This window comes from Paroedura picta, chromosome 11 (genome assembly GCF_049243985.1).
Source record: "Paroedura picta isolate Pp20150507F chromosome 11, Ppicta_v3.0, whole genome shotgun sequence".
NCBI classification, from domain to species: Eukaryota; Metazoa; Chordata; class Lepidosauria; order Squamata; family Gekkonidae; genus Paroedura; species Paroedura picta.
In genome coordinates, this window is record NC_135379.1 from 28,609,062 (window position 1) to 28,634,910 (window position 25,849).

At 41.0% G+C, this 25,849-nt stretch overlaps 1 protein-coding gene across 4 annotated transcripts; it reads right to left on the reverse strand.

Moving 5' to 3' along the window:
* Nucleotides 1-3,048: 3,048 nt before the first annotated feature.
* TRA2A (transformer 2 alpha homolog) lies at nt 3,049-21,247 on the reverse strand. Of its 4 annotated transcripts, XM_077303633.1 has the most exons (9): nt 21,052-21,218; nt 15,352-15,430; nt 14,732-14,865; nt 13,931-14,090; nt 10,928-11,116; nt 4,951-5,066; nt 4,459-4,557; nt 3,761-3,828; nt 3,049-3,604 (listed from the first exon to the last, which is right to left on the reverse strand). In XM_077303633.1, exons 4-9 carry the CDS (start codon nt 13,961-13,963, stop codon nt 3,594-3,596), a joined length of 516 nt encoding a protein of 171 aa, XP_077159748.1. In that variant the 5' UTR covers nt 13,964-14,090; nt 14,732-14,865; nt 15,352-15,430; nt 21,052-21,218; the 3' UTR covers nt 3,049-3,593. The 4 variants fall into 4 exon arrangements, with proteins under 4 accessions (XP_077159748.1, XP_077159745.1, XP_077159746.1 ...); XM_077303630.1 differs by lacking the exon at nt 15,352-15,430 and having other exon boundaries at nt 21,052-21,247; XM_077303631.1 differs by having other exon boundaries at nt 14,732-15,430.
* Nucleotides 21,248-25,849: the final 4,602 nt, after the last annotated feature.

Genomic DNA, 25,849 nt, shown 5'->3' on the forward strand with positions numbered 1-25,849 from the left:
CTCCCTGGTGGGGAGCTATTGTCTCACTTTGACTCACTATTCTGACAGCCAAAGAAGGCTATTTAGGCCACCCCTGCTGATCAATAGAGGGTGTAGTTTTATTACCAAAAATTGAGTCTGCTTCTTCATGGTCAAAGCGAGGCGATTCACAGCCTATGGCTCTCACCAGGAACTTTGCCATGGTAGGACAGGTCTGCTCGCATTTCCTACTCTGTTTGGGGAAACCTCTTTCAATTTTCTCTTGGGGGGAGTTCCTCAGGGAAGATGAGGCCAGAAGAACAAAGTTTGTGTTTTAAATAAAAGGAAAAGGAAAATACACAAAACAGCACACACATGAAAAAAGAACAAAGTACAAACATAGGAGCTCCTGAAGGGAAAATGTGTGTAGCTCCCCAACCCATCAGATTGGCATATGCTGTGATCTGTAGGCCTATAGTCACTTTGAAGGGTTTGCCTCCCAAAGGAAGGCTGGGGGGGGGGGGGGCTCCTCTTTATGAACATGGAAGGAAAAAGAGAGAGAGAGAGAGAGAGAAACTTTCCTGCGTGGCTTCTTCCACAGTACCTCCAAATTGAAGAAACACAAAGACAAACATTAGGACAAATGCAGAGGTCTGTGGTTGAAAGAAAAAAACCTAAGTATGGGGATCTTCTCCTGGCATAAAACAAAGTTTGGATTCAAGTAATATAATATCTTTGATACTGTAGAGGGAATATCCTAACTTTCTCTGATACTGTAAATGACACCATAGCAACTAGGATTCTAGCATAACATATCAAATTACATTTGAAGTAAGTAAGAATTTCTTATTCCCAGATGCCTGGAAATCTAGGAGCATAAATTCCTTTACTTCCACATTGAATGTTCTATGTCTTAACAGCAACTATTATGCTTTTCAGAGTTCCTATCTGTTCTTCCCTAAGAACAATAGTAGGCCAGTACCACTGAAGTTCATAAACTGCAAGCTATGCTGGGTAGCAGAAAGATACTGCTGATGCAAATAGAAGATTTGGGAGAAATTGGTAATGGAAGAGCTGTTCATTTTTTTTGGTACCCCGCTTATTACCCAAAGGAGTCTGAAAGAGGCTTCCTAAATCAGACACCCTGTGAGGTAGGTGGAGTTGGGAGAATCCAGAGAGAACTGTGACTGATCCAAGGTCACAAAGCTGGCTGCATATGGAATGGGGTATCAAACCCAGTTGTACAGGTTAGAGGCAACAGATCTTAACTACTACAACAAGCTGGCACACAATTCTCAAAAAGAATGGAAACAGTGTTAGAAGTTCATTAGTGTCTCTCAGAGCATTCTTCACTCAGACAGGCTCTGCTGGCATATATTACATTAACATTTATATTAAATCTTTAGTCATATGATTTGTAAAGAAAAGATTTTAGGTTGTAACTCCTGCTTTTTGTAGTTTCTATTATGCCTTCCAGTTCACAGAAATTGCTATGAGATCTGCCAAAGCTGCCATGTTTGCTGAATTCAGCAATATACAGCATGGCAAGTCCAAACCCCCTCTGTACTAAATATTACCGCTGTTGACTGTCAAAGGATAATTATGGGGGAAACAATTTTAATTTCCTAAAGTATCTTAATCATAAGTTTAAACTGGAAGAAGTTGAGGCGAATATAAAGTATTTATAATATTTAAGCCGGGGGTACTGAACCAAGTTGCACCAGTGGAGGTGGAACCAACCAGAAAACGTCAGGAAGCAAGGTTATGCACAGATGTAACTTCACCATTCAGGCAGAAGCTGTTTAACATGATACATTTTAAAATAATATATAGTATTGAAGGTTTCTTACATACATACTGAGCTAGCTAAGAAACACTCAACTGGCAGTATCTGTAATACTTCCAAAGGCTCATCAGGCAAAAGCTCCACCTGGCAACACCCACCTTCTGAAAACCCTTGGCAGTTACTAGGAAAGATTTCAGCAGCTGCCGTGACACCCAATGGGCACCATGTTTAGAACTCCTGGTTTAAGCACATTGGTAATCAACAAAAGAGAGGGCTTATAAGGATTGGATGACGCTTATCAAGTTGAAGTTCTGATACATTACTACAAGATTCCTTTCTACCCTGTCCCCACCATTCATTTTCTGGCTGTACAAACACATACCATACATTGATTTTGTACTACTCATCTACTAGAAGAGTTGGTTCTTATATGCCACTTTTCTCTACCTGAAGGAGGCTCAAAGCAGCTTACATTTGCCTTCCCTTTCCTTTCCCCACAACAGACACCCTCTGAAGTGGGTGAGGCTGAGAGAGCCCCGATATTACTGCTCGTCAGAACAGCTTTATCAGTGCCGTGGTGAGCCCAAGGCCGCCCAGCTGGCTGCATGTGGGGGAGTGCAGAATCAACCCCAGCTGGCCAGATTAGAAGTCCACACTCCTAAACACTACACCAAACTGACTCTCCCCATTGGTGGGGAGCCTAGGTCCCTTTGCAGATAATGAAATTCAAGGCTTCTGGTTCCTTGGTCATCTCAGGGTGGAGTCCGTTGTTCTGTATCAGCAATCTAGAGGCTTCCTTGGGCAGTTCAGCCAGCTCAAGTTTTAACCATTTACACTCACTATGAGGAGTTACAAGTGTAGTGTATTTGCAAATATGTCCTTATTTTACGTATGGCTCAAGAAACATTACATTAATTTCAAAACAAGTAATTTATCCAAGGTACCTTTGACTATTCTGTCTTTACTTAAATTAAATTCAACAAATTTAACCAATTTATATATGTTTGTGTATTGGAAGGCTATACTGATAGAATTTAAAATTTATTTTATGAAGAAAATTCTACAGTAATAATTTCAGTCCATACCACTAAAGAGAACCTAGTTAACCATTATTTCAAAATCACATGGAATTATTATGAACATCAAATATATTTGTATGACAAAAAAAATCTAAGGCTTAAGCCTGTTATGAACATCAAATATATTTGTATGACAAAAAAATCTAAGGCTTAAGCCTGTATCCTGACTATGGGGCTCCTTGGTTTCATAAACTTTAACCAAATAACTTCAAATGTCATTCATACTGCCATCAAAATGATTTTATCAAACACATACCAAGCTGTAATTTGCAGTATACAATTAGTTTTCCCATACCGTTCCTTCCAGTAATGTTTACTTATTACATTGAGAACTATAAACTCTGATTCAGGGATACATACTGAAGTGTTACTGAAGATACAGGTCAACATTGTCCCAAAATAGGCAGACAGACGGTTACTCAAATAGTAGGTTTCTACTGAAATACAACGTGCAAACTTTAAAACAAACCAATTCTTTCTTCTCTCTCCATTAGATTTATGAGAAATCCACTTTCTTAAAAAATAAATTTACAAAATGTATCAACATTTTGGGAAACCTACTTTGTTTTGTTTGAAGATGTACATAAAGCTACAACAATTACACTTGAGTAATTACAATAAGAGATGGGAAACTGATATCTCAACTGAAAATACATATATTCTAAATGAACCCACAGATCTTTAATGGGGTTTAGGGGAACAATAGGAAAGGTTGGGTCAGAACTTGCTGTTTAAAAATCATTTTTGTAAATGTAACTGGCTTCTGTTCTTCAATAGCGCCCTGAAAGGAAACAGAAAGAATGTGATAACCATCATGCTTCCACATTCATTTTCCCCATCTCCCAGTAGCAATGCTTACCATCAGTACCACTGTTACACTCCAAGGGCTTTTACTATGCTAAAAATATATACCTACCTAACACAAATGCATACTTACTTGGGCTATAGGAACGAGATCTTGATCTTGATCTGTAACGGCTATAATAAGGAGAAGGAGATCGCCTCCTTTGAAGAGAACAAAGTAGTTTTGTTGGCAGTGGCTCATACTCATGTTTAGATTCTTTTCTGGTGCATACATATTTTTCAAAGTTTAACACATTCATTCGCTGTTAAAATGGTTTGTAAGATGTACAAGTATTCCCTCAAAGCATATTGTTGTACATGCAACACAAGCACACAATGAGCACGTACAATGGTTTGATATGGAAATATTTCTAGAAATACAATTATAAAATTTATTTATTAGATTTTTATAGTGAGCTTTCCTTTAATTCTTTACATTAAAGGTATTCTCTCCCTCACTTTACAACAATTACTTTTTCAGTCTCATAGCAACCATGAAACAGCAAGCTGCTAAATCTCTCCCGACAGCATTATCTAACTATTGAGAAGAAAGAAGTGCAGCCTTACTTGCTGCACATATTCTGACCGAATGAAAACCAACTCATTTTTGGCCTCATTTATATGCACGAGCATGTGCTGGATACACTCTGATTTTCAGAAATATGCATCAGACCCTACATATATGGTATACAGCACACAATTATGTGAATATACAACTTAAAAAAATCTTCAGTACAACATAATAATATAAAGTTACCATAATGATTCAGAGAGCATTTACAAAACACATACCTATAGCGATAATCATACTCTTCATATCTGTCATAGCCTCTGTCATAGTAAGAATCACGTCGACGGCCAGCTCCTCCACCTCCACCACCACCTCCACTGCTTTTAGGGGAAAAACAAAACTCACATTACAAAAGTATACTAAATACTGTTATTTTGTCTGTTCAGGAGACCAATTTTAAAAAACCATTTAACTGAACAATCTTTCAGAATGAATCCTTCAAGCTACTGCAGTGATTACAATATGACAAACCAATTGACTGAACTGTTAGAAGTCTACGGGTTCTCAACTCCTTAGAGCAGAGATCTAACATTTTAAAAAGCAAAATATGAAGATAGCAATTTATTAGACATTTAAAGCATTTATTAGCTGCCCTTCTACCTTGTGGCACTGAAGGCAGCTCATATTACATTACATATTATATAAAACAAAAAACAACACTCTAAAATCTTAATTAGGACTGCCATTAGATAAAACCTAAATAAACATCTTACTGGGTAGGTCTGCCCATGTAAATGCCTGGAGTGGGTGTATGCGCTCTCTTCGTGATGGAATAATCCACACGGATCCTCCTACCATCAAGTTCCATTCCATTAGCATGTTCCATTGCCTACAAGAAAATGAGATCCTTTAGCTCCAAGTCACAAGAAATTAGTACTTAGTCTCAAGAAATTAGTACTTAGTACTAAGTACTAAGAAATTGGTACAAAACTCACATTACAAAAAAACCTGGAAATTAGTACCTAATACCTAGTACTAAGAAATTGGCTTTGATACTAGTGTAGCAAATAAATTGAAACTAGAAACTGAATAAACTTCAAGGCAGTAACATTGAATTTTTTTTATGGAAAGAGGACAGGAAGAAAAAGAGGGAGAAATACTGTCACCTGCACTAACATCATTTATGTTCTGCATACAATTTTGTTAAATCATGTTTCCGAACCAGACTAAGTCGGGAGACCCAGATGTCCTCCTTATTTCAGGGGAGAAGGACACTTACCGAAGTCCAATGGTGGTTTTTCCCCTTGAATGGAGGACATCTGTAAGGCTAGGCCCTTCCAAAGCCCAAACTACCTGGACTTTGGTTCCAAAACTTGTTGCAGCACTCGCTTTCCAAAGGCATTCTCTGAGCTATAGTGGTCAATTTTATAGTGTTTTGTGAATGTGGCCCAAAAAGGACCACATCGCTGCTTTACATACTTCCAGAACAGAAGCTCTCTTGATAAATGTAGCGTTGTTTAATGCACTGAGAATTGAATGTGCCGTAATCCCCACTGGAACTGGCAAGCCAAGTCCTTTGTAAGCCTTTGTTATGCAGGTTCTTAACACTCTGCTGATAGTAGCTTCAGACATTTTCAGCCCAGAGTTAGGGGAGACACTGAAATGAGGAGGCTGTCTGATGTTTCTATCTCCTCTGTGCAAATCAGATATGTTTTGAGAGCTCTCCTGATATATAGGCAGTGTCATTCTTTTTCTTTAGGATGTTTTGGATCCTGGAAGAAGGACAGGAGAATGATTTCCTGTGATCTGTGAAACCAGAGGTTTCTCATTGTCCCCATCTAACCTGTTCCTAGCCAGTAAAATATTGTAATGCAACTTATGATTTCTCTGTAACAATAGACAAAAGTTCTTCATTTTAATAGAGAGCCTCTTTCCAAAGCAGGCTCAGTTCCAGTCCTGTAACAGATCAGACCAACTTACAGTAGCTCTGACAATATAGCAATCCTCATGGGCTTTCTGTAATAGCATTCTCTTAAGATCTTTCAGAATCTTGGCTTCATTTATTTTTTGTTCCCCAAATGTCAATGGAAATCACATTTCTTTATCTTTGTCATAAAGTTCCTGCTGAATTTTTAGCAATCCTATAAAGCTTTGAAGGCATTAGATGTTCAGAGATGGTTAGCCATCCTGTTTAGCTTTTGGGAATAGATGAGACCGGGTTAGCCTGGCCTAACCAAGTGAAGTTCCTCATGGCCTCCTGAAGTTGTTCAGGAAGGGCAACCAGAAACTTTGGAGGGTCTCCAAAAACCATCTAATGAGTATATAAGCTGATTTATTTAGCCTTGTCAATAACTGTGCTACAAATTCAGGCTTGATGTGACCTCCATTAACAGCCTCGGGAATTGTTCTGTATGAAATCCGGTAAAGATTTCCTTATGTCAGATATCATCTCAGATCGCTCTTCTTCCTCTCCACTGAAGCACAGGCAAGGAAGCAGCTATCAACTGATTGTCTTTCCTATCAGTATCAGTACAAAGCCTCTCTCTTTCTAGCTGAGGTTATGAAATAGAAGTCCCTGTTTCTTTATCCCTATCTCCTTTATAACTTCATTTTTCTCTTGCCAAAACTGATACTGAGTTCACGCTGGGAACAGAAAGTAGCTAATTTTCCTGTTACTGACCGTGAGTCCATAAAGGCTGAGTATGTGAGATGTTAGCCAATGCCTTTCTCTACACTAGCAATCCCCAACCTGTGGGCCATGGATCACATGTGGTCCTTCGACTAATTGGAGGTGGGCCTTGAAAGACGCCTTCTCCCCCGCTCCCGGCCCTTTACAACAGTGGTCCCCAACCCGTGGGCCACGGCCCGCAAGGCCTTGGCGCCGGGCCGCGGCTCCTTCTTCCCTCCCCTCCCCGAAGCGAGAAGCTCGCCAGGCCGATTAGCTCGCGGCCCGGCAAGCTTCTTATTTCGGGAGGGGAGGGAAGAGAAGCTTGCTGAGCTGGAAGCTAATCGGCCGCTTTAGCGGCCGATTTGCTGGCGGCCCGGAGGGGCTGGGAGGGAGAGCCGCAGCCGGTGGCATGGCAGCAGCGCAAACGCGCATGTGCGGACTGCCGCGCACGCGCATTTTTGCTGGGGCTGCCACATGTGCGCAGGCCCCCAGGCCACCCTCTCCCCCCACTACGCCGCAGCAGTCAGCAGCGGGCAAAAGCTTGCAGACTGCTGCTTTACAGCACACTTCGGGTGTTATTGTCTCCCATCACTCCCGGATGGGATTATCTCATTGCAGAGAAACAAGCTCAGGGTTCCCATTGATTTGTCATTGTCATGAGTTAAAATTTCCATGAAAATAAAATGTTCCTTATGTCCATTGTTGTGGCATGTCTGTATCGTCTTTTGAAGGGATGTTTAAACATTACCATAGCGATCAGAGAGCACTAGGGCAATGGTTGAGAGTAGAGGAGTAAACTACCCCCCCCCCACCGGACCTCAGTAAAAGGCATTGAGTGGTCCCCGGTGATAAAAAGGTTGGGGACCACTGCTCTACACCATGGTCCTGTTTTTTCTTGGAGGTCTCCCATCCAACGCCAGCCAGGGCCTCTCACTCAGCCTCTCAGCTCTGAGGAACTTATTCTAGCCCTGGCTATCCAATCAGGGCTCTTGGAATCATTAGGACTGGAGACCTGCCTTCTACAGGCTGTGGGATCCAATCAGTCACCACTGCTAGTCCATCACAGAGGGCATTAACAAGGCAGGGGGGGGGGTGGAATCGTCATGCTCACAGTAACGGTCATCACCGTGCTGTTTAGCCTGGGCAAGGGCTTTGATAAGTTTACTCATCATACGTCCCCACCCACTCTGCACTCTTGGCACAGGTACATTAGCAATTTGCACCACAGGAGATGAAAGCCAGCTTGCTCTCCTCCAGCGCCTTCTGATTGTGTTGAGTTATATCCGGGAGTGCCATACCTCTCACAATGGAGGAGGCACAGTCGCTACAAGCCAGGCTATATTCTAATGTTCTCATTAGAACAGGGGCAAGGGAATGGCCATTTGCACTGCTGCAGACAAAGTACCATCTTGTTCTCCTCTGTGTCTTCTGATTGTGTCAAGTTCTGCCCAGGAGCATCATGCCTCTTGCAGTGGAGGAGGCTGTTGTATTCAGCCCCAGCAGGGAGGAGGTTGCAATATCTGGGCGCCCTGTACTATACACCTCTGTTGGATGGTGTGGCTCTGTGTCTAAGTGCACTCCTTCCTTGCCTCTGTGCACTTCTTCATCTTGGAGGTAGATAGAGAAGGAGCCTTCTTCTCCAATGGAGAACTTCAATTTTCAAATCCTAAAAGTCCACCATTCTGCAGAGTCATGAAGCTTTGCAACGGGAGTCCTGCTGAAGCGGCAGGGATAACTGGACTGGAGAGGGTCAAGCTCACTACAGTCTCGTAAGGGCATGCTAATTTGCATAGCCCTGCCTGGAGCAAGTGGAGGCATGACCTAACCATTCCTGGAGGACTTCCCCCCACTGATGGAGAATGATTCCACAGCAGGCGTCATTCTTATCTATTCTCTTCAAGCTCAAAGTCACCTGATGACTTTTTTTACCATACCCGTTTAAAACATAAATACAATTAAACTACCTGATTTTTTCTCCTTTAGAATTATAAAAATAATTTTGGTTCCTTTTTAGACTTAAGAAACCCCTTATAGGGGGGAAAAACTTTCCTGATTTTGTGCTTAAATATTTTTCATAATTTATTAATTCAAATTATAGTAAAGTAGCTTATAGCGCAATCCTATGTAGAGTCACTTTGTGGTATGCTCACTGATTGGAATGGGTTTAGACCAGATTAACAGGATTACATTGTGTACTTCTTTAAAATAGATCTCTCTACACCAGAGCCCCAAAGTTTAAAGAAAAATAGCTCAGTGCTGTTCTGCAGACTTTGCACATGTACCAGCAGAAAAGCTTGTGCTGCTATTAACAGGTACATTTATAGCAGTTCTCATGTTTCCATTTGCACATGAACACTTAGCAAAAGATGCAAAGTAGGGCATCTTTGGCATAAGCCATAATATTTTTTTGCTACTTGGAAACACTTTCTTGGCTTTCCTAAGAATTTAGGATTTAAGAAAGAAACAATTTAATGTGGTCATTGTTTACACCTCAATAAATTTAAGTCCAGATGCTACTACACTGTTTTGAAAGAATCCTCTCCCATCAATCTAGAAATCCATAAAAGTGAACAAGCCAAAACCATGTAAACAAGCAATTAAGAGTATCATGCCTTATACACTGCTCTTATCTATATACATACATTAAAATGGAAGAAAATGTTTTTCAAGGAGACAGTACCATATGCCAGGTACTCTGCCACCACTTTCAACCACTTCAAAGACAGGACAAAAACTAAAGTACAGTAACCGGATTAAGTCTGATATACTCAAGTTATACATGACAATGTACTTGAACATCCGCAGCATTATATAATGATGAAGGGAAATTGTATATAAAACATTATGAGATTCCTGAAATAAGTACATTACTACAAATGCTGATATAAAATGGCCACATTTAAGACATGAACTTGGTTTTGGATAATGCCAAGGATATTTTAGAAGCTTAACATTTCTCTTTTAGATAACAATTCTCAGATGCCTGGATCCAATCTTGGACACAATGGAAACACTCTTTAATGGTTGTTAGGGCCAAGGCAGATATAACCTTTCAACTGTGTTTAAGACCACTGAGGGCAAAGGGAATTCACAAAGTAAAAATGAACTATGTTATTTCAGTCTGCCACATTTGTTTTCAACATGGTTAAGAGATCAGGCTGTGCACTGACAGCTTTCCAACCACCTGGAAAGAAGGATGATTTTATCATAAAGTTGTATTATTAACAATTTCATGAGTGAATTTTCTTAGATACCTTAAAAAGGTAAAAGTATCCCCTGTGCAAGCACTGGGTCATGTCTGACCCTTGGGGTGACGCCCTCTAGTGTTTTCATGGCAGACTCAATACGGGGTGGTTTGCCAGTACCTTCCCCAGTCATTATGGGTAATAAATATAGATTAAAGTGGGTAGCTATGGTGTTCTGAGGCAGCGCAACAAAATAAGAGTCCAATAGCACCTTTAACAGCAACAACGATTTATTCAGAGCTTTCAAGTGCATGCACACTTCCCCAGACAACACAAAATGGTTCTTTGCTTCTTACTTATTTCTTTTCACAACTGGGAAAGTGTTTGCCATTAATTAATAACTTTGACATTTTTATTTCTCCAGACCCAAAATACTGAGTAGCCTTTTTAGCAAAGGATTATCATATTGCATAATCTGGATATTATGACAGTTTACTAATTTACTTTCTCCTCGTATCTGTACTTTCATGATCCCTGTTCCATTTTGTGTTGTCTGGGGAAGAGTGCATGCACTTGAAAACTCTGAACAAAACTCTGTTGCTCTTAAAGGTGCTTTTGGACTCATATTTTGTTATTTTAAATGTTAGTTCTCAAGCCTCACCTTCTGTCTTACATGTAGCCATTTCAAAACATTCCCTGGATGTACAGAAAAGGTATCTCCCCTCAAAAAAAACCCTGCAAATTCAAAGGGCTTCACAAGTTAAGTGGATAGAACTAAAAACCAAATAGCATACTTTGCAAAAAAAAAAACAGAAAAAAACTAAAGCAAAAAACGTGTGTAGTAAGAAAATTAATTTTAAACAAAAATAATGACATTATGAATGCAGAAATGTTTACCTCTTTAGAATCATCTATTCTTTCAAAGTAAACAAAAGCAAATCCTCGTGATCGTCCAGTCCGTTGATCATAAACTACATTGACACCAGATAAAGGTCCATAACGGGAGAAGACTTCACGAAGATCCCTCTCAGTGGTATACAAGCTGAGGCCAAACACTCCAAGACATGTATTAGGATCTGGATTAGCCTGAAAAATAAGCAAAAAGCAAGATGTTCAGGAATGCCTATAAAAGTTCTTTCAAGAAATTCTTAAAATACATATGGTTAAAGATCTTTATATATTTGATTTCTACACCGCCCTTCCATATGGCTCAGGGTGGTTTACATACAACATGGGGGATACATAGAACGAATTAGTACGTAACATAAACAAATACAACAACAACAACAACCCAATAACACAATTTCAGTGATAAACAATACAACAGGAACAGAACCCAGCCAAAGCCCCCGAGAGGACAAACTGGTTCAGGCCATGGGGGGACATCTGAGGGGGGACCCTCTACAATGCAAAAAACAGATACTGCATCTCAATGTATATTGCACATTTAAAATAACATCAAAAGGAAAGGTCTGTCTACTTTATCTATACCACTGGATCAAATTTTTATCTGGAGATGGGAACATATTCCATCTTTGTTTATTAAGCTAATTTACAGGCGAGGGGACACTACAGAAGTTATCACAGCAAAATAGATCGTATGTCCATAGACCTAACATGATTAGTCATTTTCTGTCTGCTCTATCATCATCACCATCACGTATGAAGCATGAGAAGAGCGCCTTTGATATCTGTCCACTGATACTTTGATAGTTCAATTTTGGGGCTGCTGAAAAACACATTAATTATCTGACAACAGGCTGCATAAATGTAAAGCTTCCCATCTACAGGCTCATGTTCTAGGCCATTTTGTTAAGGACAATTTCCTTCTATCAGCGAGCAACTGGATCAATTCTCCTAATATGTGAAGTAGCTTGTTTTTCTGCAACGAGGTAGTCCCATCCAGGAGTGATGGGAGACAATGACACCCGAAGTGTGTTGTAAAGTAGTGATCCCCAACCTGTGGGCTGCGGACCACATGTGGTCCTGCGACTAATTGGAGGTGGGCCCCGAAGGAAGCCTTCCCCCCCCCCCCGGCCCTTTACAACACACTTCGGGTGTCCTTGTCTCTCATCACTCCCAGATGGGACTACCTCGTTGCAGAGAAACAAGCTCAGGGTTCCCCTTGATTTGTCATTGTCATGAGTTAAAATTTCCATGAAAATAAATTGTTCCTTATGTTCATTGTTGTGGCGTGTCTGTATCTTATTTTGAAGGGATGTTTAAACATTACCATAGTGACCAGAGTCAGAGAGCGTTAGAGCAGTGGTTGAGAGTAGAGGAGTAAACTACCCCCCCCCCCCACCGGACCTCAGTAAAAGGCGTTGATTGGTCCCCGGTGAGAAAAAGGTTGGGGATCACTGTTGTAAAGGGCCGGGGGGGACGAAGTAAAGGGCCGGGGGGGGGGGGGGAGAAGGAGTCCTTCGGGGCCCACCTCCAATTAGTCGAAGGACCACATGTGGTCTGCGGCCCACAGGTTGGGTATCGCTACAGTAGGGGCTTTTAAAATACATGATAGGAGTATACATTTCTGATGCAGATGTAAATTAAAATGATCATTTCAGAAGAACTGGACATTTCACTTAAAACAATAGATTTTGTTTATTTCCCAGTAATCCTGCAGAGGTTCTCTGATCTATTAGGCTTTCATGGTCTTTACGTGAAATTATAAGCCTGATATATTTGACATTTGCTGCAATTAACATTCTATATCACAGACTAATGAAAAAGCACAGTAAGTGGAAGCACTTCATAATCAACAGAAGAGAGGGAAAGTCTTCTGCAGACTTCATTTTTGACCTGTCCTAAGGTCAAGGACTTAACAAAATGTATCACAAGTGAATGACTAAACTTTATACATACATTAATACAGCAATACCTACAGATGTTATTGGATTTCATTACATTGTCCTACAGTGTTGTGTCTGGTACAGGCATTACAATTAAGTACTGTATAGTACAGTAGTGATGCCTATTATTTTTTTTTTGTTTGCTCTCCTTTCTTCAACGATAAACACAGGGAGGAAGCATAGCAAACACAGGCCAGCCTGGTGCCACCCCTACCCCCCTCCTGTTGCGCAAAATATGAAGGTGGCCAGGCTGCTAGTTGTACTGCTGCATGTGGAAAAACAGCACTGTAACAACTGTGCTACTAGATCCTACTAAAATGTTATTCCTCTTTTCTCTATCCAGGGGGGCTCAGGCTGGTATGCAAGATTGTGTTCTGTCATTTTATCCTCACAACAATCCTGTGAGTTAAGACAGACGTCACACAATGAGATTCACGGTTGAGTTGGGATTTGAATCCAGGTATCCTTGATTCTAGCTGGACATTCAAACCCTGGCCTGAAGGTGAGATTGGCCTTGACCAGGGCAGGGATTTTTTGGCCCTGGCTCCAGCCCAGTGGCATGTACTCCTGAGAGAGATCAGGGCCCTATGGAACCTACATCAGTTCTGCAGGGGCTATAAGATGGAGATGTTCCACCAGGCTTATAGTCAAGGCCTAAAATAACATCCATAAAAAAGGATGGGGTCAGAGCTGGGAGGAGGAGGAGAGCAGGAAGATTTTTTTTTTTTGTGAGGGACTCCCTTCCATCAAGGAATTTCAGTTAAGGGGGGAAAATAATTTTAACTGTATATGCTGCTTTACTGTATTCACCTGCCCTGAGCTACACGGAAGGGCAGATTCAAAATAAAATTATTACAATACACTGCCTCTTTAGTTGGTAAGCAGAAAAGGTCAAGTTTTTGTCTCTCTCTTTGGTTGCGGAAGCCTGCAGGATGTGCATGTTATGCCTAGCCACCGAAAAAATCAAGTAACAAAACACTAAAATAGCTTTTGTCATTTCTACATTTTCTCAATACATTTCTACAGAACTTTGGTTACAGTGACTACATACCCTGCTACCAGTGTGCCTTCTCCTGTTAGACATTGGTGAATGACTACGGCTCCTTCTACGCCGATACTCTGGGGTATAGGACCTGCTTCGTGATCGCCTTCTGTGAGAATGGGATCGAGAACGTGTGTAGCGCCTGTGAGAATGCCTTCTTGATCTAGATCTTCAAATGATAAAATGCAAGTTTTATGCAAATATCTGAATTATGAGAAGAGTATGAGAACATACTACACGTGCCAACCAATTTCCAGCTTCCATTTATGCAGAAACTGATTCAGAAGTGCATGCAAGTAACAACTGTCATAACAGCTGGACATAATATGGTACACACAGTCCAAAATACACTAATCACCAAAAAATCTGAAAAGACCTAAATACACCTAATAAACTATTCTGATCATTATGTTGACTATTAGAGAAGGCACTCCTGCATGGAACACACATCATATTTAGGGCAGAACTTAGATTTTCTGCAATTGAAGGAAGGAACAGTAGATGGATTTCCTGACATATTAGGATATTTATCATTAGGGATGTCAGCTGCCAGGTGGGATCTGGGGATCTCCCAGTTTTACAGTTCATCTCCAAGTGATCAGTTCCCTTGGAGAAAATTGCTACTTTGCAGACTGGACTCCATAGCATTGTACTCCATTTGAAGTTGCTTCAAATCCTGCCCACTTCTGGCTTCACCCCAGGTATTACTGAACGAGTTGGCAACCCTATTTGTCATATATGGTAGTGAATTTTCAAACATCCAAGCTAGGAATGCTACCCAGTGAATCTTGACATCACAAAAACACATACCTGGATTTTGATCTTGATCGAGATCGTGATTCAGAATGCTTAGAAGCTCTTGATGGGCTACGAGATCCTGACCTGCTCTCGGATTTTACACGAGCAGGACTCCCAGCTGGGGATTTTGACTGGGAGCGTGACTCCTAACAAAAAAAACAGTATTACAAATGGCACTGGTTGCATAAATGCCTACCTCTTATATTAAAAGTAACTATATTTTATTGATTGTGCCTGAAAGATAAATGGTTAGGCAATACCCTCCAGAACAAATTTGTTTAACCCACTTAACATTGTGTGATTTCCTCAAATAATTTCCTACTTGAACCAAATTCTCTATTAACTAAGTAATCATGCAAATTCATCTACAACTTGATCATACAGACACTGGAACATAAACCATACATTTACTTAACCTAGGACCCATTCATTCTTCCAGATTCTTTTAATTCTACTTCACTCTTGCTTTCTACTTTTCTTCATTCTTCATTTTTTCATTTTTCATACTTCGTGTATTCTTCCCCAATTCAAACAATTCATTATAGCCTTAAAAATATTCAAGTGCTTCTATCTGACCAATCTTCTGTTCAATTTTTTCCCCCATTCAATTTTAATTTTCTGATCTTTAATACTTTTCATTAGCCTTCTTTTATCTTGATTTATCTTCCACATTCTTGGAAAAAACTCTTCCATTTCTTCACGAACATTAACCTTAATGGAAAAAGAACATTTAGTATATTTAAGCAAGTGGGGATTATAAAACTCTGCTGGAGTTTCAGAATGTTATCTACCAAAATGGAATAGCCAGCAGGTAAAGTGCAAATAATTATTTTATAAAAGCAATTTTAGAAAGTATTTTAACTGCTGTAATCATATAGTCTCTGATATTGAGTTCTGATCTCCTGCATTTCTCAAATGTTCTATAGCTATTCTGCACCCTAACTTTCATCTCTTCTCAGTTCTGTAAGATACACACAAACACACACACAATTAAATGTTGACTCAAGTACTAGCATTGCCTGAATGCATCCAAAAGTATATATCAGGATACACAGAACTACTTTAAGCCCAATGGAACACCCACCTATTTAGAGATTTACAAAACTGCATGAAAACAGCAGTTCAAGACAAACAAGTCTAATGCTCAACTTGAATTTATGAAACAGTGCAGTATTTTGGATCTAGACTAGAGATATGTTTGGGCTTAGCATCCCATCATGCAAATTTATTTCTGATCATTACCATTCAATCCAAAATATAAACAAAATCAAGCTAGGGTTCTTGATCTACAACAGAAATTACATCAACCATAGTAATTGGGTAAAATAATCTGCAGGGCAAGTAGAATATAATGCCTTTTAAGTCATGGCAACAGAAGCATCAATAAAAGTAATATAAATAAGCTTCATGTAGGATATGCATTTGCACACCTAAATGCAATTAGAAAACAAAGGAAAAGAATTTCCCTGAAAATAATCTTAGCCAAAGGTTTAGGTGTCAGTTGACCTGAATTCTATATGAATTAAGGTATATAAAAGCAACATCCTTCCTTTAATAGCCACATTGTTTCAATCAATGTAAAGTGTTAACATATTCTTTTTATGAAATGCTATTTCTTCTAACATTTATAATGCTATTTCATCAGTGCCAATTTCTGATTGCAACAATAGTGTGGGCATTTGACAGTCTGTTTCATGACAGTTTCCTGTTTCATATTGCTTTGGTCTCTGCAAAAGATAAAAGCTTTCAATGAATGTACTTCATTGTAATTCTCAGTTCTTTTGGTGACCTTCCCATAGTCAGGTGTAACAAGCATACCTTATGCTTTCCTCACTTTACTAAAATACCATATAGTGAACACCTGCTTGCCCAATAGTGGTCAGTATAATGGGCATGGCCTCACGTTCATTGCCTGACCTTCCCAAGAAAGCCCATTTAGCTGGGAACTTCTTGATTCTATCGGCTCAGAGGCATACCTTTATGTCAGTTTATTGTGTAGTGAAGTGTACATTTTGAATGCCACCCTGAGCAGGTAACACCACTAACGGCAGAAATCATTCCTAAACCAAGTTCTTTAGAAATCATACAATATTAATGAGTTATGTAAAGTACATAAATCTAATAGTTAAGCCCTTTCAGCCAATCAGCCTCTTGTCTATTAAATAAGCTTTACTTCTCATGCCTACAAACATCTAAAATCATAATACGGTAGTGTACAAAAAATAATATATTTTTTGAGCAAAACCATGAGCATTAACCTAATATGATTCCAAGAGCAAAGTTCTGTGGCATCTTACAAGCCTTCTGCTAGTAAGAGTTCATAGAATTCCACTTTTCAAGATACACAGAGCCCACTTTGTAGATGAATTTTCCAGATATGGAGGGACCACAACTTGGACTAAAGCATGTGCTTTGCATGTAACTTCAGACACTGGCTTGTCCACATAAAAGGCTCTCTAGTAGCATGGGTAGCATTACTGCTACCTTGAAAGCTACTGTCAGTCATACAGATAATACTTGAGAGACTGATGTCCTGACTCACTGAAAGGCAGTTTTATATGTTCATCGGTTTAACACTCATGCACAGGAGAGTTTCAACTGAGTTATAAGGTGGTGCCATCTAATAGTCTGAGGTTCCCAAGAGGCAAGCTGTCATTAGCAATTGTTTACCTTTTTTTGTAAGCCAACTGCCTAATCTCAGCACAGCTTCAGGGACAGTATCCCTAAATTGTGCATTATAGAGGACCTGTGGGAAGGAGGGAGCTAGCATGACCAAAAATAATTACTGGCTACTAAGGTTCCAAAGTATTCAAGAGGTGAACAAGACAAAATTGCTCTAATACATTTTCGTTACTGTGGTAGTTAAGGACTCACAAAAGCATCAAGAATCTCAAAAAAAAATTGATTAGTACTATCAATATGGCTGATAAGAGACACTACTGAAAGACTTTTGGATGCTTGTCAAGTAAGTCTTTCAAACAAAATCATGCTCCCATTACGTAATCTTGAGCATTAAAATATGTTTCCCATTTTTCATTCTAGTTGCAGAGTTGTTGTACTTAAAATGTATTCACTTATATTGCTTTGATGATACAAATAACCTACAAGGCCATTTTGAAATCTCCAGACAAGAGATTCTGAGTAATTTTACTTCTAACTGGATCAAACTATGATGTCTCTTTGGGAATTAAAAAAAGCCTAAAAAATTATTAACACAAGAGGAGAGGCTCTGGCTTGTTACAAGACACAGCTCCAACACTGGGAAGATTTATGGGCTAGACTCTGGTAAATCATGATCCTAGCCCAAAATGCTACAAAGCCTTAAAATTGTTGTGTTGGAGCAATTTACTTTCAACCTAAAAGTCTTGATTTATTGATTAGACATATGAGCAGCTCAGAGGATGATAAGACAGACCAGTAATGCAGATTTATTCTACTGAAATAGTTAATTTTACCACTTAGCAGTAAAAAGTTCAAATTAAAAAAAAGGAGTGGGGTCATCAATGTGCATATCAAACACAGTTGACATTACAAAGCTAGAGTTGTTGTAGTTTGGGGGGAGAATAATAGAAATCAGTAGTATATCTGATTTCCTTCCTGATACCTCTTCAGAAAAGAAAAAAAGGTGAAATAAACAAAATACAGGGGGAAATAAGGTCATCTAATAAGAGACTGGAAGGAATCAGAAAGTGCAGGAAAAGAACACTGCTTTTGAGACACCCAAACCTGGCTGAAAATGAAAGCAGAACTAAGTGGCAAGTGTTGAGCTGTAAAGCCATTAAAAGCAGGTGTAGTCACAAACTGCAGCCCTCCAAATGTCTATGGACTACAATTCCCATGAGCCCCTGCTGGCAATTGCCGGCAGGGAGCTCATGGGTATTGTAGTCCATAGACATCTGGAGGGCTGCAGTTTGACTACTCCTGCCTTAAAAGAACAGAGCAGCAACCGTCTGTTTTAAAGAGCTTTCATTTTCACCACTGGCAAGTACTTTTGTGGAACATTGTAAACTGAGATCTATAGACTATTTTAATTCCCTATGCATTCAACATCCAGCCACCTGGAATTTTCCAATCACAAAAAACTGTTTAGGGCCAACTATATATTTATTTTAAAACTTATCCTGTCTAACCATGCTATCTTCAACACTTCCCAGAAGATTTACTGTAAAGTAGCTGAACCCTCGTATACTGTTACTACATTATTTTCTATTTTCCCAACAGAAAAACTGTTATCGTGTATTGTAACCATATTCCAACCTTTGCTTTTGCAAATACTGTTAACTTTCTACGTCAATGACCCAGTGACATTATATCTATACATGTAGTACACTTAGAATTAGTTTTCAATTCTATCACCAGAATGCCGCTTATAGCCAACTAGGGGGCAAAGCCCACATTAAAAGGCAGGAAGCGGCTGGCAGGACCTCCATTCCACCCTGGCACCAAAGCCAGGAGGGCAGCGGGCCCAGTGGGATGGGGGCACAACACACAGCTGGCCTTTCACCAGCTGCTGCAGAAGGACCATAGACTCATGGTCTGGCGTGGAGGCTGGGAGGAGCAAAGGACCCCATGGCAGGGCCACCTGCAGGGAGGAGCACAAGACTCAACAGCAGAGCTAAGCAGAGGCCCTGACCCCATATAGAGGCTGGGACCCCAGGGAGGAGTGCAAGAGGTGAGGCAGCGTTCAGTGGAGGGTCCCCTCAGAGTTAAGACCAATTAGAGGGCTTGCAGGGTGTGCCACGTCCTGAGTGGCCCTGTGCAGGGAAGGGGCCTCCCTGGCCAGGGCAAATCAGAGGGCTTGCACTTTGTGAGAAGTACCTGTCACTTTATTTATTTATATGTGTGTGCGTGTATGTGTATGAATATAAAAAGAAAGAAGGCATTCTGTAATTGTCATCTTAGAACAGAAAAGACCAAATTCCATTCTCTATTTTCTTTACTTGGGAGACTTTAAGACAGTCACATGGCTTAATCCCACCTCCTAGAAGAGGATAAAAGGAATACTGCTCTGAGCACACTGAAGGAATGGCAGAAGACAAATAAAATACAATCCACCAAAAATTCATAAACTATTCTGCATCCTACCAGCAACAGCCATATTCCATGGCCGTAACTATCAAATGTTATGCTTACAAATGGCAGATTCCCAGCTACTACTATACAATTAAGGTTTGCTGTCTGTACTTCTTATTTTGATAAAGTAATTTATCCCAAATACAAGTGTTTTGAAAATAAGCAGTAAATTCCCTCACAACTTTTTATTCTATAAAAACTGCTTATGCCACTTTACACACACACACACACACACATACACACACTTATGGAGGAATACCTTTAAAAATGGCCTAACACATAAGCTATGCTTGAGGCATTTTCTCAAGGGAGCAGTCCCAGTACTATTTAAAACCACGCTCCAGCATCACTGCAGCAGAGCACTAATCTACCTTTACTAAAAGGACAACTTGGAGATTTTCTTAAAAGTTAAAAAAGAGAGATAAGCACAGGACAGTGTACACAAGGGGCAATGGATGGGATCTGTGGATGTGCAATACATGCCTCTCTTTCATTGTTACTAACCATAAATATACACATAGATAAGTGTCTGCAGTTACCATACCTTACTTCATGCCCGACACAGAACAAAAAAAAACTGATTCAGGCATCTGATGGGCAACCAACAAACCATGCCGAAAGTCCGAGGCGCCTGCGCAGAGAAAGCTCCTCTATCCTGCAAACCCCAGCGGCGACATCGTGATCCTTTGCCCCCAGAGGGACACAGCATCCGACGCTCTCTTCCACATGCAGAAGGTTTCACTTCACCGTCCTGTTGCCCCATCTACAATGCCCGGTCGCGATCCCACCCAACATAATTACACTCCCGTAGACTAGTGCGAGCTTTGGGGAGATGCTGGAGGGCGGAGAGGAGGAAGGGCAGCGAGGAAGGCTGAAGCAGAGGCGGTTGGTCGCCCTCCAGGGCACAAGGCTCGTGGCAGGGCTCGGAAATCACGACTGGGGGCGGGGCGACGAACGGAAAGCCAAGAGCGCAAAGGACCGAATGGGCTCCGCAGCACAAGATGGGCTCGCCAGAGAACAATAACAAGGGGCCCCCGCGGCTCGTCTCGCGGGCAATCACAATAAGGGGAAGCGGGCAGAGCAAGAGACTGCGCGGCCCCACCTCGGGCGGAGGAACCATTTAGACGAGCCCCCCCCCCCGCCTTCCCTCTCACCGCCCCGCGAGGAGGCTCGTTTTGGCTCTTAACCACTTCACGCCCTCAGGATCCACAGGCCTGGCCTCCGACACCGTGGCCCGGACGGACCCGCTCGCTACTCACCCTCCCCTCGAAGTTGTTCTCTTCCACGTCGCTCATGTCGGCACGTTCCTAAGACCAGCAGGGATCCGGGTGAGGAGGAGCACCGAGCCCAGGCCTTCTCCTGGCAACGCGTCCAACCCACCAACTGTCCTCCAGTGGCGGCAGCGCAAAATGGCGCCTGCGTCCCTAGGATCTGCGCCCGACACTGCACGAGGGGCGGTGCTCCGTGAATGCCGCGCCCCTTTCGTCACAATGGAAGTTCTGCCGCCGCAAAGAATGAAGTGACGGGTTTGAGGATTGGCGTAGACGCAGCCGTGTCTGCCGTTCGGCTCTGCGCCAACGGATTTGGGGATTAGGAACACGTGTAGTCAACGGGAGAAACCAAGCAGTTCTAGAAAAGTGTATCTGGACCGAATTCAATCGAATGTTAGTTGTAGTTTTGGAATAGAAATTGGCTTGGCCCGAACTAAGCACCGCAGACGGCGTGTGAGACTGTTGATTCCCAGAACCTCTCAGCAACTGCCTCGCTGGGGTCATGGCTTTTGTAGTGCTTTCGCTCCGTTTCCAAGGCGCCAGGGCTGCCACCCTGACAGTTAGGATATCAGCCTAATGGATGTACATACACAAAAGCTTTTCGAATAAATTTAGTTAAGTCTTTCAGGTGTCACTGGATTCCTGTTTTAATTTGCTGCCGCCGACTAAAATAGCTACACGTGTAGAGTTATAACGGATGATACAATTGCTAGTTCACAATATTACTTTAACACAATGTTTTGGTATTAGCTCCTTTAGTGGCCTGAATGCTATTTCATGGATTGGCAACGGCATCCAATAAAATGTAATATCTTGCAAAGATAAGTAAAACTACAGTTCTACGCGTTAAACTCCCATTTAATTCCATTGACTATGGTGGATTTAAAAGGCTATAACTCTGCTTAGAATAACAACATTTGAATCCAATGGCACCTTTAAGAACAAAGATTTAGTCAAGGAGTGAACTTTCATGTACATGCACACTTCCTCAGACAATGGGCAAGGGTGCACGCACAAAAGCTCACACCTTGAATAAATCTTTGTTGCTTTAAAGGTGCCACTGGACTCAAATTTTGTCATGCTACTTCAGACCAACATGGCTACCCATCTGAATCTGCTTAGCATGGCACTGTTAATTATCTGAATGTTGATTTTTATACATTATAGTAAAAATATTTCAAGCTATGAATAATATTTTGAGCTCAGGTACCAGCTAAAATGGGAACCATTTAGAAATACTGCATGTCCTCTGTTTTCAGGAAGGAATTTATACATGTTGAATTTCCAGTTCTCTGCCAAATTTCAGCTTTCTAGGTGCTGTGGAAGAACCCTAACAGCGTTTATATCATTGTGATGATTTGCCAACTTTCAGGTGGTCTATTTATAAAAAAGGAAACCAGAATATTTGGAATCCAATGTACACAATCATCAAAGACACTATAGTTTTACAAAGCTATCCCTGTATTGTTTATGATTCAAAAATATTCAATTTTCTACAAACAAGATTTATATTCAAAAATTAGGATGAAACAACCAGAGAGGAAATAAAGTAACCCAACCTGTAGGCAAGTTAGGAAACTAAAAGGTTGAGCAGCAGCAGAATAGTATAACTATAAAAAATGAAAATGTACATATATATTGCGATACATGTGCACATATAAAACTTAAAAACATCTATGTATATCACGATCTATTGCACAATTCCAAAACATTTAGACACATGGATATATGACCAAATAACCAAACCCGTTTCAACCCCACTTGGGATCTCCTTTAGCTGTCTAATATTTAAGTGCACTTGTGATGTGATGAGGACTATAAGATAGTAAACAATATGAACGAAGAGGCTCCCACACTAATGAAAAGTATCCAAATATATCTCTTGGAGCCCTCCAATTAAAATATTTATTATTTAAAATGCCACCCTTGTTGAAGCCTTCTCTGTGCCTCTGTGTATTCTCATGTGACTCAAGGAATGTGGACACGAGACATATTGTTTAACACCTTATAGTCCCCATTATATCACATGAGTGCATTTAAATATTAGACCACTGAAGAAATCCCAAGGGGGGGGGGTTGAAATGCAGTTGGTTATTAGGTCATTTATCAATGGGTCAAAATGTTTTGGATTTGTGTAATAGTGACATACATTGATGTTTTTAACTTCTGTATGTGCACATGTAATAAATATTGGCATTTTATTTTTTTATACTTATACCAATTCTGCTGCTGCTCAATCTTTTAGGTTCGTAACCTATTCAAAAGTTAGACAAGTGTTACAAAGTGAATCACCAAAGTCCCTTAATTTCAATGATTCTCCAAAAATAATTTTGACTGATAAAGCTGAAAAGGACTGTCGTTGAAGAACATGGCTGTTGTTGTCCATTGCTGATCATGCCAAGAGGGGCCAGCTTTATAAACTGCCCCATTTTGCTACAAAATTTTAATTCAATAGCACCTTTAAGACCAACAAAGATTTATTCAAGGCATGAGCTTTCACGTGCATGCACATTTCCTTAGACAAAGGACAAAGTGTGTATGTACACAAAAGCTCACACCTTGAATAAATTTTGTTGTGCTATTTCAGACCAACATGGCTACCCACTTGAAGCTACCCATTTCACTTTGTAACACATCTAATGTGTACACTGGATTCCAGATATTTGGGTTTTCTTTTTTGATGTACTTTCTTTTTGACACTCCCCTCTTTTGGGGTTTTGTGAACTTTCAGGTAGTGGCTGGGGATGTCTTGAGATTACAACTGATCGTCGGGACAGAGATTAATTCACCTGGAGAAAATGGTCACTTTCAAAGTTGGACTCTTATGGCATTATATTCCTTTGAAAGCTGTCCCCTCTCCAAACCTTGCCCTCCTTAGGCTCCTCAAATTTCCAGGTTCTTCCCAACCAGAGGCTGGCAACCCTATGCCCAATTGTGACCATGCCACAAAAATATAATTATGTTTTCCAGATATATAGCCAAAAAATTCTTTTGAATTAATTTCACTTGGATGTTAGTTGCATCTCAACTGACCATATTGTACTATTTGCTCCCAAGCAGAAATGGAACAGTGCATACCGGCCAGATACCATGCTTCCAGGAGCTGCCTGGATTCCTTGGATTAGATCATTGTGTGTCTGCAGGTGCTGACTAACCCCAGGCTTTCTGTCCTCACTCAAAATAGCAATGCATATTTGCAGGACAATAGAGCTTCTAAAGGTGCTACTGATTCTATCATCACTTAAACCTTTCCTTTTCCCCTTATCTCCAACACTCAGTTAGGCAATCATTAACAGCCTGACACACCTAGTCAGCCTTCTGTCCTACAATCCTGAGGGAGTCAAGAAACCACTTATGCTTTATAGTTTATTTATTTAGGTAATAGGTAATGGAATCATGGGGAGCCAGGGTGCTCAGCAGGAACTTAATTCTCTAGTCTACCATCCTCCAGGGGAGCTGATCTCCATAATCTGACGATCAGCTGTAATGCTGAGAACTCCTGGCCCTACCTGGAGGATGGCAACTCTAGGTGAGGCAGCAGTTCTGGGATAGGCACAGAAAGATATTTCCTGCTACATTAATTATGATATTGGACCTTCTTTGATTGGATCTCAAACCATTATTTTTTTAATGGGGTTTGCAGTTTCAGAGATGCACAAACACTTGGTTGTACCAATCTGAATTGACAATGTCCTCCCTGTAGATTGTTAGCCCAGGAAGACAGAAATATGTACTTTCTGTTTGCCTGCCTTTCTTCTTTCCAGGGCTAATTCCTGCAGGAGTTGAAGTCCTGATTAAAGGTAAAGGTATCCCCTGTGCAAGTACTGAGTCATGTCTGACCCTTGGGGTGACACCCTCTAGCATTTTCATGGCAGACTCAATACGGGGTGGTTTGCCAGTGCCTTCCCCAGTCATTACCGTTTACCCCCCAGCAAGCTGGGTACTCATTTTACGGACCTCAGAAGGATGGAAGGCTGAGTCAACCTTGAGCCGGCTGCTGGGATCGAACTCCCAACCTCATGGGCAGACAGCTTCAGACAGCATTTCTGCTGCCTTACCACTCTGCACCACAAGAGGCTCTTCAAAGTCCTGATTATTATACCATATTTTAAATTTTATTTATGATATACTACCCTTCCTTGTATGAGCCTCTTGTGGCGCAGAGTGGTAAGGCAGCCGTCTGACAGCTTTGCCCATAAGGCTGGGAGTTCAATCCCAGCAGCCGGCTCAAGGTTGACTCAGCCTTCCATCCTTCCGAGGTCGGTAAAATGAGTACCCAGCTTGCTGGGGGGTAAACGGTAATGACTGGGGAAGGCACTGGCAAACCACCCCGTGTTGAGTCTGCCAAGAAAACGCTAGAGGGCGTCACCCTAAGGGTCAGACATGACCCGGTGCTTGCACAGGGGATACCTTTACCTTTACCCTTCCTTGCGGTTTACTTATTTTCAGATTTATATGCCACCTTTCCCCAAAGGCTCAGGGATTGAAATGATTAAACTCCCTCACCTTCCCCATTATACAGTCGCAATCCAAATCTGAAGACCCTACAACTGCAAATTATTTACAAAATGCTGGGAAGATCTATCCCTTGTCTACTTTGGCCTTGTTGTCATTGTTAGGTGCGAAGTCATGTCCGACCCATCGCGACCCCATGGACAATGATCCTCCAGGCCTTCCTGTCCTCCACCATTCCTCGAAGTCCATTTGGCCTTAAAACAGTTTAATTTCAAATTTCAAGCATTTAAAGATTCAGGTGAATTTCAGGATTGATATCATGCAAAATGGA